General features: G+C 42.9%; 2 protein-coding genes across 2 annotated transcripts; both read left to right on the forward strand.

Annotated features, from left to right (window-relative positions):
- Window positions 1–270: 270 nt before the first annotated feature.
- LOC308583264 (uncharacterized protein) lies at window positions 271–8,737 on the forward strand. Its single transcript, XM_081187096.1, has 2 exons — window positions 271–754; window positions 8,555–8,737. The coding sequence occupies exons 1-2, from the start codon at window positions 716–718 to the stop codon at window positions 8,648–8,650; spliced, it is 135 nt and encodes a 44-aa protein (XP_081043222.1). The 5' UTR covers window positions 271–715; the 3' UTR covers window positions 8,651–8,737.
- Window positions 8,738–8,968: 231 nt separating this feature from the next.
- PTP4A1 (protein tyrosine phosphatase 4A1) lies at window positions 8,969–13,275 on the forward strand. Its single transcript, XM_081187095.1, has 5 exons — window positions 8,969–9,108; window positions 10,098–10,190; window positions 10,440–10,570; window positions 11,042–11,116; window positions 11,963–13,275. Exons 1-5 carry the CDS (start codon window positions 9,004–9,006, stop codon window positions 12,078–12,080), a joined length of 522 nt encoding a protein of 173 aa, XP_081043221.1. The 5' UTR covers window positions 8,969–9,003; the 3' UTR covers window positions 12,081–13,275.
- The last annotated feature ends 392 nt before the right edge of the window (window positions 13,276–13,667 follow it).

A 13,667-nucleotide genomic window follows, 5' to 3' on the forward strand; every position in this document is an offset into this window, starting at 1 on the left:
TCTACCAAACCGGTTCTCACCGGCTCCCTCCGCCTTTAGCCTCTTCCTTTTCCCCGCCCTTCTCCCCTCCCCCTCCCTTCTCCTCTTCTAAATCCCCGCCCACCGCCACACGCCTGACCGTGGCCGCGCGCGCGCCCTTCCGACGCCTCCGATTGGCCGGGCGCCGCCGCTCGCGGGAGGCGTTTGTGACGCGACAAAGCTTCCGAGCTCCCCCCCTGCTTTTCGTAAAGGCAACGGGTTAGGGGGTTGGAGAGGAACGGGGCGGGGCGTCGCATGACACGCGCGCGCCGGAGAGCGGGGCGGCGCTTAAAGACAGCTCCGCCCACTCCAGCCTCTCCGCTTTTCTGCTTGCCTTGCGCAGAAGAGCGCGCGAGCAGAGGCCCCGCCGCAGCTCCTCCCCGAGCCCCTCCCACGCCCTGCCGCTTTTCCTTTCTGCCGTCAGAGCCGCGTTAGCAACACCGCCGCCGCCGCTACCAGAAGCACCAGCAGCGAGAGCAAGAGGAGCTCCTCCTCCTCGTGTCCGCGCGCGCGCCCCCTCTTCGGTCTCTCCCCCCCTTCTCTCTCTCTCTTTCTCTCCCCCTCCGGCTCCTCCTCCGCCCTGCATGGTCCATCGCCGCCGCCCTGCTCCGGCACCACCACCTCCGCGGCCGCCTCCGCTTCCCTCAGGCTCAGCTCCTCCTGCCCTCGGCGGTGGCGCCCTCAGCACCCAGGCTGTATGATCAGGCTACAGTCTTCAATGAGTAACCATATTCCTGTGAGTAACGGGCGACCCTCTCGCCGCCTCTAATCACCGTTTTTTCCCTCCCCCCCTTCTCTCTTTCTCTCCCTCCATGTTCGTTTCTTTGTTCCTTGGGTCCCGACGGCGTTTCCATCAGGCGGGCGGGCATGTCGTGGAAGCGCCCCCCCCCCATCCCAGCTGAGGCGCCGTCCTCTCAGGCGAGGCGGCGGCGGCGGCACACAAAGCCTCCATTCTCTTCTAGAAAAGGGAGGAGGACGCCGCTCCCTCAACCTGTTCTTCTTTCTCTGGGCTCCTTTCCCCACGTCGCTGTGAAAGCGGCGGCGGCAGATGGCCGCGTCCTGACTCGACTGGGCCATGGAGGGGAGGCATAGAGTGAGAGAAGAGGGCTTCGACGCCCTTTCCGAAGGAGGCGTCTGGGCGGGAGGCGGCGGCGTCGCCACTGTCTGGAAGGAGTGGGGTGGGGTGAAGAAGTAGGAGCCGCGCGGATGGAGGGAGCGAAGCAGCAGCAGCAGCAACAAGCATCTCCTCGATGTTTGCGGTCGGTGGGGAGGGCGTCGGTTAGCCTGCAAGCCCCACCGCCATGCTGCATGGGGTGGCGTTTACATGGCCCTGCCGCGCGCGCCACGTGCCCCCCGCTTCCTTTCAATCCGTGCCCGGCCCATCGGGGGTTGTCTCTGCGGCGTGTCTCTCGACCTTTAAACCCCGTCGCGACGACGTGTCGTTTGCCCGATGCCACCCTTTTTTACGCCGGGTGGCGCCGCGCTGCTTTTTGGGGGGGCCACCGGGCCACGTGTATCCCCTGAAAGCCCCCGCCAGTTGGGAGGCGAAGGATGCAAGCAAGGGAACAGAGCAAGGATTGCCGGTGGCGGGTGGGGGGAGAAACACGAACACACACACGTACGTTGGTGAAATCGTGCGTGTTTAAAATAGGGGAACAAGTGTATTCAATCGCAAACGCCAGCCTCAACAATTCGGATTCCGCCTCCGCTTGTCTTAAAGCGGGTTCAGAAGGGACGCCGCGTGCAGAAAGATTTGGGACAGTTCTTATTGAGTACAGTAGTCATTAGCCGCCTCTTCCCATACTCTGGATGACTGCAGCTCCGTTAGAAAAGGCCAGTCCACCCTTGGTGCCTACCTCTGCCCAAGAGATGCACCCGATCCTAGGCAGCGCGAATGAAGCACGCCAGATTCTCTCCCCCCCCCCACCCGAATTGTATCAATGGGCTTCGCTGTGAGTCGTGACTCCGGGAAAGGAAGCGGGGGCGTTTCTCTCCGCCCCTTGCTGCGTGGCTCGGTTCGTTGAGGTGAGGAAAGGAAACAAGTCGAGACATGTCTCGGCCGCTACCTGGCCACGGCGGGGCTATTGCGCTTCCGAGTGTGACTCACCACTGGGGCGTGCGGGGAGGGGGTGAAGGGAGAGTGGAGAGGACATCTGGCGTGGCTGGGTCAGCGTGGCTTTCCCGTCTCTGCTGTCTGCATGCAGATGACGAGCACGCTGCTTCCCGCTCCCGCTGCAGTCACACGCCGGAAGAAGGGGGAACCGCAAAAAAGACGCGATCGGGGCAAAAAGATTTTTTTGCCAGGTTTCTTGCGCAGTCGGTTGCTAGGGTGGGAAGAGAGTGACAGTCTGGAACACGACCTCGTGTCTGCTTTGCTAGGGAGACCCTGTCACTTGGGCTGAGGAAGCATGTACTTGTGTGTCGTGTGAGAAGCATATTAAGTGTCAAGAAAGGTGATGTGGTTTATAGGTTTTGAGTTAACAAGGCAGTCAATCTTTCAGCTGAGTCACAGGATTGTATTTACTGTAATTTGGAACACCCTGGTAAGTTTGTTTATATGAGGCCATATATGAGGACTTCAACACCCCCCAATTTATGAAGGTATCTCCCCCCAAAAAATCAAGTTAATTTCTAAACACTTGGGGAATGGTTGGTTTGCATCTTTTTCAAAGTAATTTCTAAACTCAATAACCAATAAATTTTTGAATTCCAGTAGTTAAGATGTCCACATTCCTTGATTATTTTTGAGACTCCATACAAATGCTTTGGCTACTTAAGAAAAATTGTAAAAGCTATGATTTGCTAAAGGCAGTGATAATGATATTTTTTTCATGGAACAGGGTGTACCATAATCAATCCAGATTCATTTTGTAAGCAGAAATTAGAACCTGATCAAAATCAGTGGGGATTTGTAAAGACACATTGAACATTTCTTAAATCTAAAATTATCCTTTGAGTCTGGAGGAGTTTCTACTGCTGGCGGTCTTTTGCTGTAGCCTGAATTTTTAACTGGAGGAGGCAATTATTCATGTATCATGAAATGGCTACCATGCCTGCTCACTGATTCAGGCACCTGCCCCATCCCAATTCCAGAGCTTCCACCTCCTCAGAAGTTCCTTCTGTTATTCCTCCTTCTTGTCATTTGTCACTTTTCCCATTTCATCTACTTCTTGCACCTTCCCACACACTTCTAATCAAGCTACTTTTCTGCAGTTCTCAGGGCAGCATTCTAATCTTGGTTTCTTCCTATGGTTCTAGGCAGTTTCCAATGGCTTTCCAACCATGTCATGCTCTACAGCTCACTTGCTTGTCCTGATGCTTTGAGTGTGGTTGCTAGTGTAGGATGTGGGGAGGAAACTGGAAGAACCTAAAGTGGCTGTGTTCAATAAATGCATATGCTATTTAGTTTGAAAGACTTTAGGACTCTTCGCAACATGGCAGAAGCTTTTTTACCTTCAAAAATCTGCACGAAGCCCAAAGTTGTTGTCATTTGTCTAAATAAAATAGCAACTTTAGTTTCAGTAGGACTTGGAGCAGACTTGTTTGTAACAGATTCCCTGTTGCAATAATACTTGGAACATGTAGTTCAGATAGGCAAATACTATGCACATATAGTAGGCACATATGAAATTACTAATTAAGCCACAATATATTCCTCTGTTTCAGTGACAACTGTTTGTAGTGGTCAGTTTGCTTGTCAGAGACAACCACTATTAATTTACAACTGTGGGCTGAAACTATGTAATAAACAGATCTGATAGTGCAATAACTTTTGATACACAGTGGAGCTTACCTGTGCGACCCTTAGTTCTGACAGTTCCCCAGTCATCCAGATCAGATTAATTTGTCTTGAAAAGAGAGCATCTTGTGCAAAGAGGAATGAACTAGTACTAAGTTTAAAACGTGTTGACTATGATAAGTGAACTCTCAGATTACAGGATAAATAGATAAATTTTGCTGTGGTCAAATTTCTATTTTAGCTTCATAGCCTTCAATTTCTTCTCTCCTTTTCTTTGTCTTCTATTGCTACAGTGTTCTTTTAAAAGTTGTTCAGTTAGGTTTATGTGCTGTCCTTTTATCTTAACTGTACATTTAAGAAGTTCTTGTATTTAAAAGTACTGGGTTGTCTCCAGGGCTGTCTTTCCATGAACAGAAGGTTCTGGTGATTTAAATGATTTAACCCTTGCTCTTCTTCAGCACTCCTCACCACCTAAAGCCACACACACACACACACCACCTCTGGAGTAGATTGGGACAGGAACTCCAGAGGAAAGAGGAGGATCATCAGCAAGAAGCACCACTTTCACCATTGCATTTAAGGGGCAGGAGTTTATGCTGAATCAAAGCCACCAGTGAACAGAAGGACTGTATTGGCTACAATGAGGTTCCTTCTGTGGAGGTTCTCATACTGTTCCAAAGGATCCTCCTACTCTCGAGAGATATTTGGGGAGTAGGCAAAAAATGCATTGCTCCCACACTTCAGTGTGCAGAACTCTGCCCTGGGGGTCTCTGGATCCCACCATTATCGTTAATTGTTATGTTCAGTATTATATGAACTGGCTGTTTTATATTGCTTACAGTGTGCAATCATAACATTGCCCAGCGAGCCATTGTAATGAGCAATAAATAAAATCTTGAACAAGAGGCATACACATAGAAGACAGGCATGGATGCCATTTAAAAAACAGCATCTTGGGACCATTCCTTCCTATACCTGAGAATGGGTGAATGCTTCCTGCAGTTTTTCTGAACACTATTTTAAACAAATCTTTCTGATTAGGAATCTCCTTTCTTGTTCATTAAGTCTTTAATCTAACTGGTGATCCTAAACATTGCAGGCCAGTGAGCATTTCAGGATGGGAGAGAATGTCAGTTCTAAGATCATTTCTCAACAGACAAATGCAACAACTTTTGGTGTTTCACAATTGCTGTGATTCCAAGGAGTGTATATGTCTTATCTGAGTCAGTTTGTTCCTTGGAAAAAATATGTAAGTAGCAAGATGTTCAAATTAAAACACAGAAGCAGAGACTGTACTAGTTCTAGATCCACACCCCATATCAGAACATAAAGTTTTCAAGCACACAGTACATTAAAGTGTATAAATTTTGCTCTGTGAGTTGAGAATTGCCTGTAGATGGCATTACCAGAGAAGACAAAATTTGATCTCTTGGATTAACTGATTAATATGAGTATCTTAAGTGGAATGATTCCTTCTTTCTGTGTCTCTCTGTATAGTCAAAAGCCAAGAATGTGGTTTGGATGGTGTTAGATGATGGGCAGCTCATGTGCAGATTATTTACTCTTCTGTTGTAGAAATATCTCAGGCTTAACAGTATTTTTAAAAATGTAGTGTCTTTTGTTTGTACGTACAATGCACAGTGTTTGAGAAGTTTCATGATATATGGAAACTTACCATTCTTGAGTTTCATCAAAATAAAGTTGGCATACTGATGAGAATTCAATGCTGCTCTTGGGTTTGTTACTATAACCATGACAACTCAGCTGCCTTGGCCTGAAAAAGAGTTATCTTTAAGAGCATCTTTGGGGGCAGCTAAATATTTATTTGGTGTTGGCTGATATTAAATTCTTTATCTGCACTCCCTTCACCCTGCCTCCTTTCAGATAAGCCCTACCTTGTGGCTCAGAATTGACATGGTAGTATTATAGGGTAGTTATTGTTCTGGCAAAAATAAGTAAATGGAGGCATTGGTGTCTTATTACAACTGTTTTATTAAATGGGTGTGTGGGGGAAATAATCACACTTCATAAATAAGATACAGTTTGAAAATAAGCAGTCTAAATCATCCTTCCCCAATACAGTGCCCTACAGATGTTGCTGGAGTATAACTTGCATTGGCTCCTACCAGCATGTTCAGGGATGTTATAGTTCAACAACCTCTTAAGGGCACCAGGTTAAGGAAGCTACTATATATTTGTTGAACAATTTTGATTCATAATTTCAGCTGTGGTAGTATGGTAGAAAAAGTAGCACAAACCTATCTTGTCCTCATAACGAACTCGAGAGGCATATTTGGCTCAGAGTTTATTGGCTGACTGAAGATTAGCTTTTTAGTAAATTGTGGGTTAGGATCATAGTTGGTTTTGGTTTAAAGTCTATTGTCCACTATCACATTGATTGTAATTGTGTAGAGACTGCAGGATTACCTGCATGATGTTACAGCTATGCCACTCTGGTTGAATGTATTCACTAATGCTGTTACATGGCCTTTCCTCAGTAATAATTGCACTGGCCCTGTGTAAACTGTAAAATGGCCATTCCATTTCTTTTTCTCCATAGCTCTTTGATCTACCAGTATTAGAAACTTCAAATGCCCCCTGTTTGCCATCCTCTTCCTTGTATCTATAGAATCCAGATCACATCTGGTTTATCATTTTTAATGTTAAATTACCAACAAGCACTGGGTATGTATTCAAACTTTGGCTGAATAAGCCCATCCCCTAAACTTGCCAGACCTTCGTTCTTACACTTCAGCTGCGGCATTTGGCAGGACTCCTTGTATTTAAACTGAGTTTGCACCCATTCACAGATGGTGCATACGGTATATGCAACAACGTGTATACTTGAACCACCTCACAAGCAATCTTACCTTCTACAGCTCATATGCCATACGGGTATCCCCCCATTCTCCCCACAAAGCAAGGCAGAGAATTTTAAAGTTCTCTGCCTTTCTTACACGAGTCTGGGAGGTTTTTTGCAAGTTCTTGTGTTTTAATTTTTGTGATTTCAACTGAATGGCCTGCAACCATGTAAAGTTTAAATTGTGTATGTTGTGAGTGACCTGTATAGCTTATAATTCTTTAGGTGCATGTGTTAATAGAACTTGCTTAATTTAGTCAAGCTTTAAAACTTCTGTAAAAACTTACATGAAGCAATCAGATTACCGTATTTTTCCATGTATAACACCTGCCCCCTGTGTATAAGACATCCCCTATTTTTGGGGACTCAAAATTAAGAAAAGGGGGTGGGGGATAGGTTTTCCCCTCTAAAATAATGTTTAAAAAGGGGTTTGTCTTATACACGGGGGTCATCTTCCCCTATTTTCATAAATTTGAGTCCTCAAAAGTAGGGGCTGTGTTATACACTGAAAAATTCGGTAATTCTCCCAGTAATGAACATTGCTTTAGTAAAACTGCTTTCCTCATCTTGAACGAGGAGGCTACTTGGAATTTGCCATTTACTGGCTTAACTGCCAGAGGCCATGAAACCCCCTGAATGGTAACAGTTGTATCATGAACAGTGTTATAATCACACTGAAATTCCTGTAGGTGGCTTGCTTCAAAGCATGAAAGCGTGATTTTGATAAGCCCTTTAAGACCCATAGGCAGGACCCCGAAGAGAGGGTTCTCATTAGTAGATTCACCATCTAGTGCTTTTCTTGCCATTAAATATGTATTATTGAAGTGTCCTCCTTCAGCATCCAAACTCTTGATACAAGCTGCTGATTCGCAACCTAAGTAAATTGAGTTCATTGGCATTTTCCCTCTATTAAGCACTTCATCATTTTAATAACTGGCTTCTGAATTAAGTTCGAGTCAGGTTTAATGCTGGTTTTACTTAGAAAAGTAGGCTGCATGTCACATTCCAGTTTGGATTTTGTTTTGTTTTTAAACATTAGTACCACTCTTACAAATAATAATTCACGGGATGGTCATCCATCCTGTTTCACTCACCTCCTCCCTTCTCTGAAAACTTGGTAAATGCTATACACCAGCTGCCTTCTCCTATGCAAAGGAACTGTAAAGGATTGCTCCTGTCTTAAATAGCCAGTGTAATGCTCACCTGGGGCTACGGTGACCAGAGTTCAGGTCTCTGGTTATCTGTGGGGTTGTGGGTTACCATAGGGCTAAATGGATGACCATACACCTTATTCACAGGATTGTTAATAAATCATAAAACACCACAAATGTTGCCTCCAAGTCATTTAGAATTTGTGTAATGTATACATGTAATAAACAGGGTTTCATTTGGGAGGCCATGTGACAGGCATCTTTAGATCTCTACACTCTTTAAGTTTGGAAGGAAAAATTCCTGCACCTTCTGCAGAATGGAAAGTGATCCAGAACAAAGGTCTGTTCTTGATACTAATCACTTGAGTTTGCCACCTCTTGGGAGACAGAGAGAGAGAGCTGTCAGTCTTCCTGAATGCTGTTTTTAAATTAACCTGAGGAATTGCAAGGATGATCAAAATATCTGCAATACAGTAAAGTAGGTTTTCTTATTTTAGAAGAAACAAGTTTGCCTAAATCAGACATAGGCAAACCCCAGCCCTCCAAGATGTTTGGGACTACAATTCCCATCATCCCTGACCACTGGTCCTGTTAGCTAGGGATGGTGGTAATTGTAGTCCCAAACATCTGGAGGGCCGTACTTTGCCTATGCCTGGTCTAAATTAAGGACATTCTCAATATTGGTGGTTCATTCCTTAATGTTACCTTTACCCAAGAATAAGCTATTTGTAAAGATACCTGCTCAGTCACTGACAAATGTGCTCTTCTTTTTTTCTCTCTTTGCAGCAGTTCTGTGGTGTTCTTGGTCACACATTTATGGAGTTTCTGAAGGGCAGTGGGGACTACTGCCAGGCACAGCACGGCCTCTATGCAGACAAGTGAACTATAGAAATTGATTACTACTCCACCAAGAAGCCCCCTTAAGAGTGGTTACCAGAATAAGACGTGTTGAGTTGAAATTGGCAGAGCATTTTACAAAGGAGTTCAGACCTGGATGGGGTAGCCTTGCTGCACTGCCTTTCTCTTTGCCTCAGTATTACAGGATTGAAGAATTGCTGCTTCTTGTTTAGGAGGTTCATTTCATTTCCCATTGCTCCCAACTTCATGCTTGTCAGCACGGGAAACTTCAAGTGGCTTTTAGTGGAGTAGACTTCGGTTTCTCCCAATCAATTCTGCTAGGTTTTTTGTTTTTTAAAAATAGTTTTGGTCTTGTTGGACGTTTTAACTAAATTAACATGGCCCGAATGAACCGCCCAGCTCCTGTGGAAATCACTTACAAGAATATGAGATTCCTTATCACTCACAATCCAACCAATGCAACCTTAAACAAGTTCATAGAGGTAAGGGTTCTTGAGTGGGAGGCTTATGTTAATTTTTGTAATGTTGAAAAGTTTGATATAACAGTATTACTGAAATTTGCCTTAGACAGTATTACTGAAATTTGCCTTGACTACCAACATGATGGTCTGTTAAGAGTTAATTTAACCTTATTTCTTTTACGCCACCATTCAGTCATTCCCAATACAGATTTCCTTATTGCATAGTAGTTGCATGTTCAAGAATTCCCCAAAACTGCATTTAGGTTTTTGCTTGTGATGACTGCAGGGGGGTATTCGGCTTTGCTTAGTGTGGTACAATTGCACCATGCTACATGTAGGTGAAGCTCTGAGCTGGTATGGTATAGTGACTAAGAGACTGAGCTGTGAGTCAGTTTTTAGCTCAAACCTCTGCTCTCCCATGAACTCTAGATCACCATAAATATGCCCTACACATTCAAATGTCAGTATTATCTCAGATCTATCTTGCATATGTGGATGGGAGGAACTAGATTACATTACAGGATTATGATAAGGATTACAAACAGATAATGCAAATGAAGCATGTTAAACCATTGAAAGTGTTAAACTAATGTACAGGGCAGAAGAGGGCAACCAGAATGATCAAGTGCATAGAGCTCTACTTTCAGAGGTAATATGTGAATACCACTTGCTGGAAACTTCAAGAGAAGAGAGTGCTCTTGAGCTCAGGTCCTGCTTATGGGCATCTGGTCGGCCACTGTGAGAACATGATGTTAGACTAGATGGACCTGTGGCCTCATCCAGCAGGTGGTTCTTCTGTTCTTAAAGATATTCCTGCCCACTTGAATTGCTCTGCTATACTTCAGGTCTTTTTAGATATTTGTTAAGTAGTGCTGCTTGAAGAGGTGAAATGCAATAATTACAGGTCTTCTGAACAGCCTCTGTATTTGAAATGGTTCACAAAATTGCAATAGTCTGGGCATGAACATCAACACGGTATCATTAAGATATGTATCACTCTCTCTCCTTAGGAACTTAAGAAGTATGGAGTTACTACAGTAGTAAGAGTATGTGAAGCCACTTATGATACTGCTCCAGTAGAGAAAGAAGGCATTCAGGTTTTGGTGAGTAGCTTATTAAAAAGATAACATTAGCCATAGGATTTTTTAATTTCTATGGTGCAAGTGAGTGAACATGGAGGGGGAAATAATGCAGGTTGTGGTAATCTGGCCTTCAGATTTCTATGGATGTTTTAAAGCGAGAGAAGAAACGCAAATCAGGCAGTGATTTGCTAACTGTAATACAAATTAAGAAGTACTATTCTAGAATATGTGGAAGTTTAGGTAAGAAATTATTCACTTCATGCATTCCAGGATTGGCCCTTTGATGACGGAGCACCACCATCTATCCAGATTGTTGATGATTGGCTAAACCTCCTAAAAGTTAAATTCCGTGAAGAGCCTGGTTGTTGCATTGCTGTACACTGTGTTGCTGGTCTTGGAAGGTAAACAGAACTCCAAATGGCTATCTGCTCTGACGTCTCTACCAAACACCGATTCCATTAGCTAGTCTTACCAAGTTGGGGAATGGCTTGTAGCAAGTTACAGCTGTATGTGTATTATTGTCTTTTCAAATCAATGAAGCTTTGACTAATGAGAGTTTGCAGCCCATATATCTAGTGAATTAGCTCTTGAACAGAGTGTTAACAGGGAACCTGTACATTTGCACTAATCTGAGCAAGGAGATCAGTATTTGTAACAGTGAATGGCAGCTTTTGTGTTCCTCAAGCGCCAGTTTATGATGTTGGGTAATATGATACAGTTTGCATATGCAATTAATAAAATTCACTATATCCACCAGATTTTTGCAGGGCCAAAGTATAAGTGTACTATGAAATAGTTGTTTGGGTCTACAAAATGGGAGAAAATGACTATTGGGAAACATTCTGCAACATGTGTTCTTTCCCCTCCACCAGAGCACCTGTATTAGTTGCCCTTGCACTCATTGAATGTGGAATGAAGTATGAGGATGCAGTGCAGTTCATAAGACAGTAAGTATTAAGTATCTGCCTTGTACATACCTGCCAATGACAGTTAGGAAAATCTTGAATTCCATACTTCAAAAAGTGTTGCTTTTTGTTGCTAGGACCACATGCAGCACAAGGCCTAAACATCTGGCTATTTTTAATACTTCCTTTAGCCCCTCTTCCACTGTATGAATGCTGTGTCCCTGCGAATTGGCCAGTGCCAGGAGAGATTTTAAAGTCCTAGTCTAATAGTGGATTGTACAAGAGAAGGCAAAAAGAAGAAATGCGAAGGCTGAAGCTACAGTAGAAGTGGAATTGTAGGTGTGACTTGTACATCTGCATGTATCTCTATAACAAATTAGTGAACAGCTGAAAAAAACAGTAAAACGAAGCCATTAAAGGCAAGAGAAGTTAACAGAAATAACAAAACAGAACTCTACACACACACCCCATTTAAAAATAGTTCAAAGAGTCTTAGATTACCTAAATTATTTTTAAAGCCTGAGTGAGTGAAGTATTTATCTGGTGCCACAGAAGATTGCAAAAATGGCAACTTGGCATGCCTCCTTGGAAAGGCTATTCCATAACTGGGTACTACGGAAAGACTCTCTCCCTGGCAGTTGCTTGGCTCACTTCATTCAGCAAGCGCAGGTCCTTGGAAGAGCATTTTTAAAGTTCAGGTGTATGACAGAAGGCAGGCTTTCAGTACAAAGTGAAAACTTGTTTTTACAATGAGGGTGGGGATTCTGTTCTTGCTAAAACTTCTAAAGAAACAAAACCTATCTTAAGCATATGATACTTGGTCACAAGTGAAGTAGTGTTACTTTCAGCATTCATAATTAACATGTTCAATATTTGAATGTTTTGTAGGAAGCGCCGTGGAGCCTTTAACAGCAAGCAGCTTCTCTACTTGGAGAAATATCGTCCGAAAATGCGACTGCGTTTTAAAGATTCAAATGGTCACCGTAACAACTGTTGTATTCAGTAAAAACCAAGCTGCCTATGTTTCTGGCTTTGGAAGTAGATGATGAAATCTATAATTGGGCAGGTTACATGAAAAACTACATGTATGTCTTAAACCAAGTTACATGAAGCTTCTATAGGTGTAGGCCACAATGTTGGCAGGAGAGCAACTTTGTTTAGATTATGGTGATTATGATCTTTTTTAGAACATGAAATATACTTGGCCTTTCAAAATGTCTTATTAGTAATTTGTATCATTAAACTATCCTTAATCATGCATTTCAGGGGTTTTTTTTCCATCGCAGTCCCAGTAGTCAAATCTACCATGACATGTGTAGAGATTAGGTGCCAAAAGCCCAGCACACTATTTCTGTATACCACAGTGTAGTTCTTAGTAACTACAGCTATCTGGACCATTGCCCTATTAGCAGCTGTCTTCTGTTTTGTGGATAGGGCTTCATAGAATAATCTGCCTATTCACTATATTTTCTCTCTCACAATCACACTAGAATGAGTATCAGGATTTGCACACGATTAACTGTCAATTACTTCTGGTACCCTAGACTTTTGTTATTTAACCCTCTTCATTCACCTACATTCTCTGGTTAACTCATAGAAAATAATCCTTCACGCTGTACAGAAGCACACAAGTCTTTAATGTCTCCAGACAAAAAAGCCTTACAGTTAAATAAATATTGGCACTAAATGTGCAACTTAGCAGAGGGCCTGTGAAAGGATGAGAGGGGACAAATAAATATTTCTAGTAAAATGTTGCCTTTTGTCTTGTGCAGGAAGTATAGAATATGCCCTTTACTTTAGTAAATAATTTTTTAATGTAGAAATGCTTTATTGTAGCTGAACACTCTTAATCATACATTTCTGAAGATCTTGTAATTTCTTTTATTGTACTTCTTGAAAGTTGTTTACCAACTATTGCTTTGTTAGAAGTGATTTTGTTTTGTTTTTTCTTGAGTTTCTGCCATGAATTTGGCAGACCTCTGTAATATTTTGTATGCCTTTTGACCTGCGTAACTTAATATTTGGATACTTGATAATTTGTTATGTAATTGATAAAATGGTGGTGTGTATTAATGTTAAACCATATATTTATACTGTTTTGGGAATGTGTGGTTATAGTACTGTGGGAGAAATAATTTGCCAGTGTTCACCAGCTTGTAAAATCTAGTGTGAGAGCTCATCTAAATAAACTCAAAACTGCATTGCAGTGTACCCAGAATTTTCTCTTTGGGGCAAGGGAGGGTAGGGAAGCGCTCTGATTAACAGCTTCGATGAATATATTTGAAGTGGAAATCACAGTTCAAGAAGCATATTAATTTCCCTGTGGTAAAGACATCTTGGATTCTCTCTCTCTCTCTCTCTCTCTCTCTCTGTGTGTGTGTGTGTGTGTGTGTGTGCGGTGTAACTGAATTTGTTCTTGGTAAGTAACATGGTTCAGAAAAACATGGAAGCATTAAGTGTTTTTCAGTAAACTTGTTATATTTGTAACATAAAATGGGATTATTACTTAATAATTTATATTGTTCTGCAAAGCAACACTGTATTTTTAAAAACCAGTAATTTAACTGTATATTGTACACACCATTCTCCAGAG

Source organism: Podarcis bocagei (assembly GCF_964188305.1).
Source record: "Podarcis bocagei genome assembly, chromosome: 3".
Taxonomy (NCBI): Eukaryota; Metazoa; Chordata; class Lepidosauria; order Squamata; family Lacertidae; genus Podarcis; species Podarcis bocagei.

Excerpts from the sequence above, each read along its gene's own strand:
- LOC308583264 (XM_081187096.1), top strand. The coding sequence starts at position 716 with ATGATCAGGCTACAGTCTTCAATGAGTAACCATATTCCT. Across the intron at positions 755-8,554 it reads CAATGAGTAACCATATTCCT|CAGTTCTGTGGTGTTCTTGG; the intron begins GTGAGTAACGGG and ends CTCTCTTTGCAG.
- PTP4A1 (XM_081187095.1), top strand. The coding sequence starts at position 9,004 with ATGGCCCGAATGAACCGCCCAGCTCCTGTGGAAATCACTTACAAGAAT. Across the intron at positions 9,109-10,097 it reads CCTTAAACAAGTTCATAGAG|GAACTTAAGAAGTATGGAGT; the intron begins GTAAGGGTTCTT and ends CTCTCTCCTTAG. Across the intron at positions 10,191-10,439 it reads AAGAAGGCATTCAGGTTTTG|GATTGGCCCTTTGATGACGG; the intron begins GTGAGTAGCTTA and ends CATGCATTCCAG.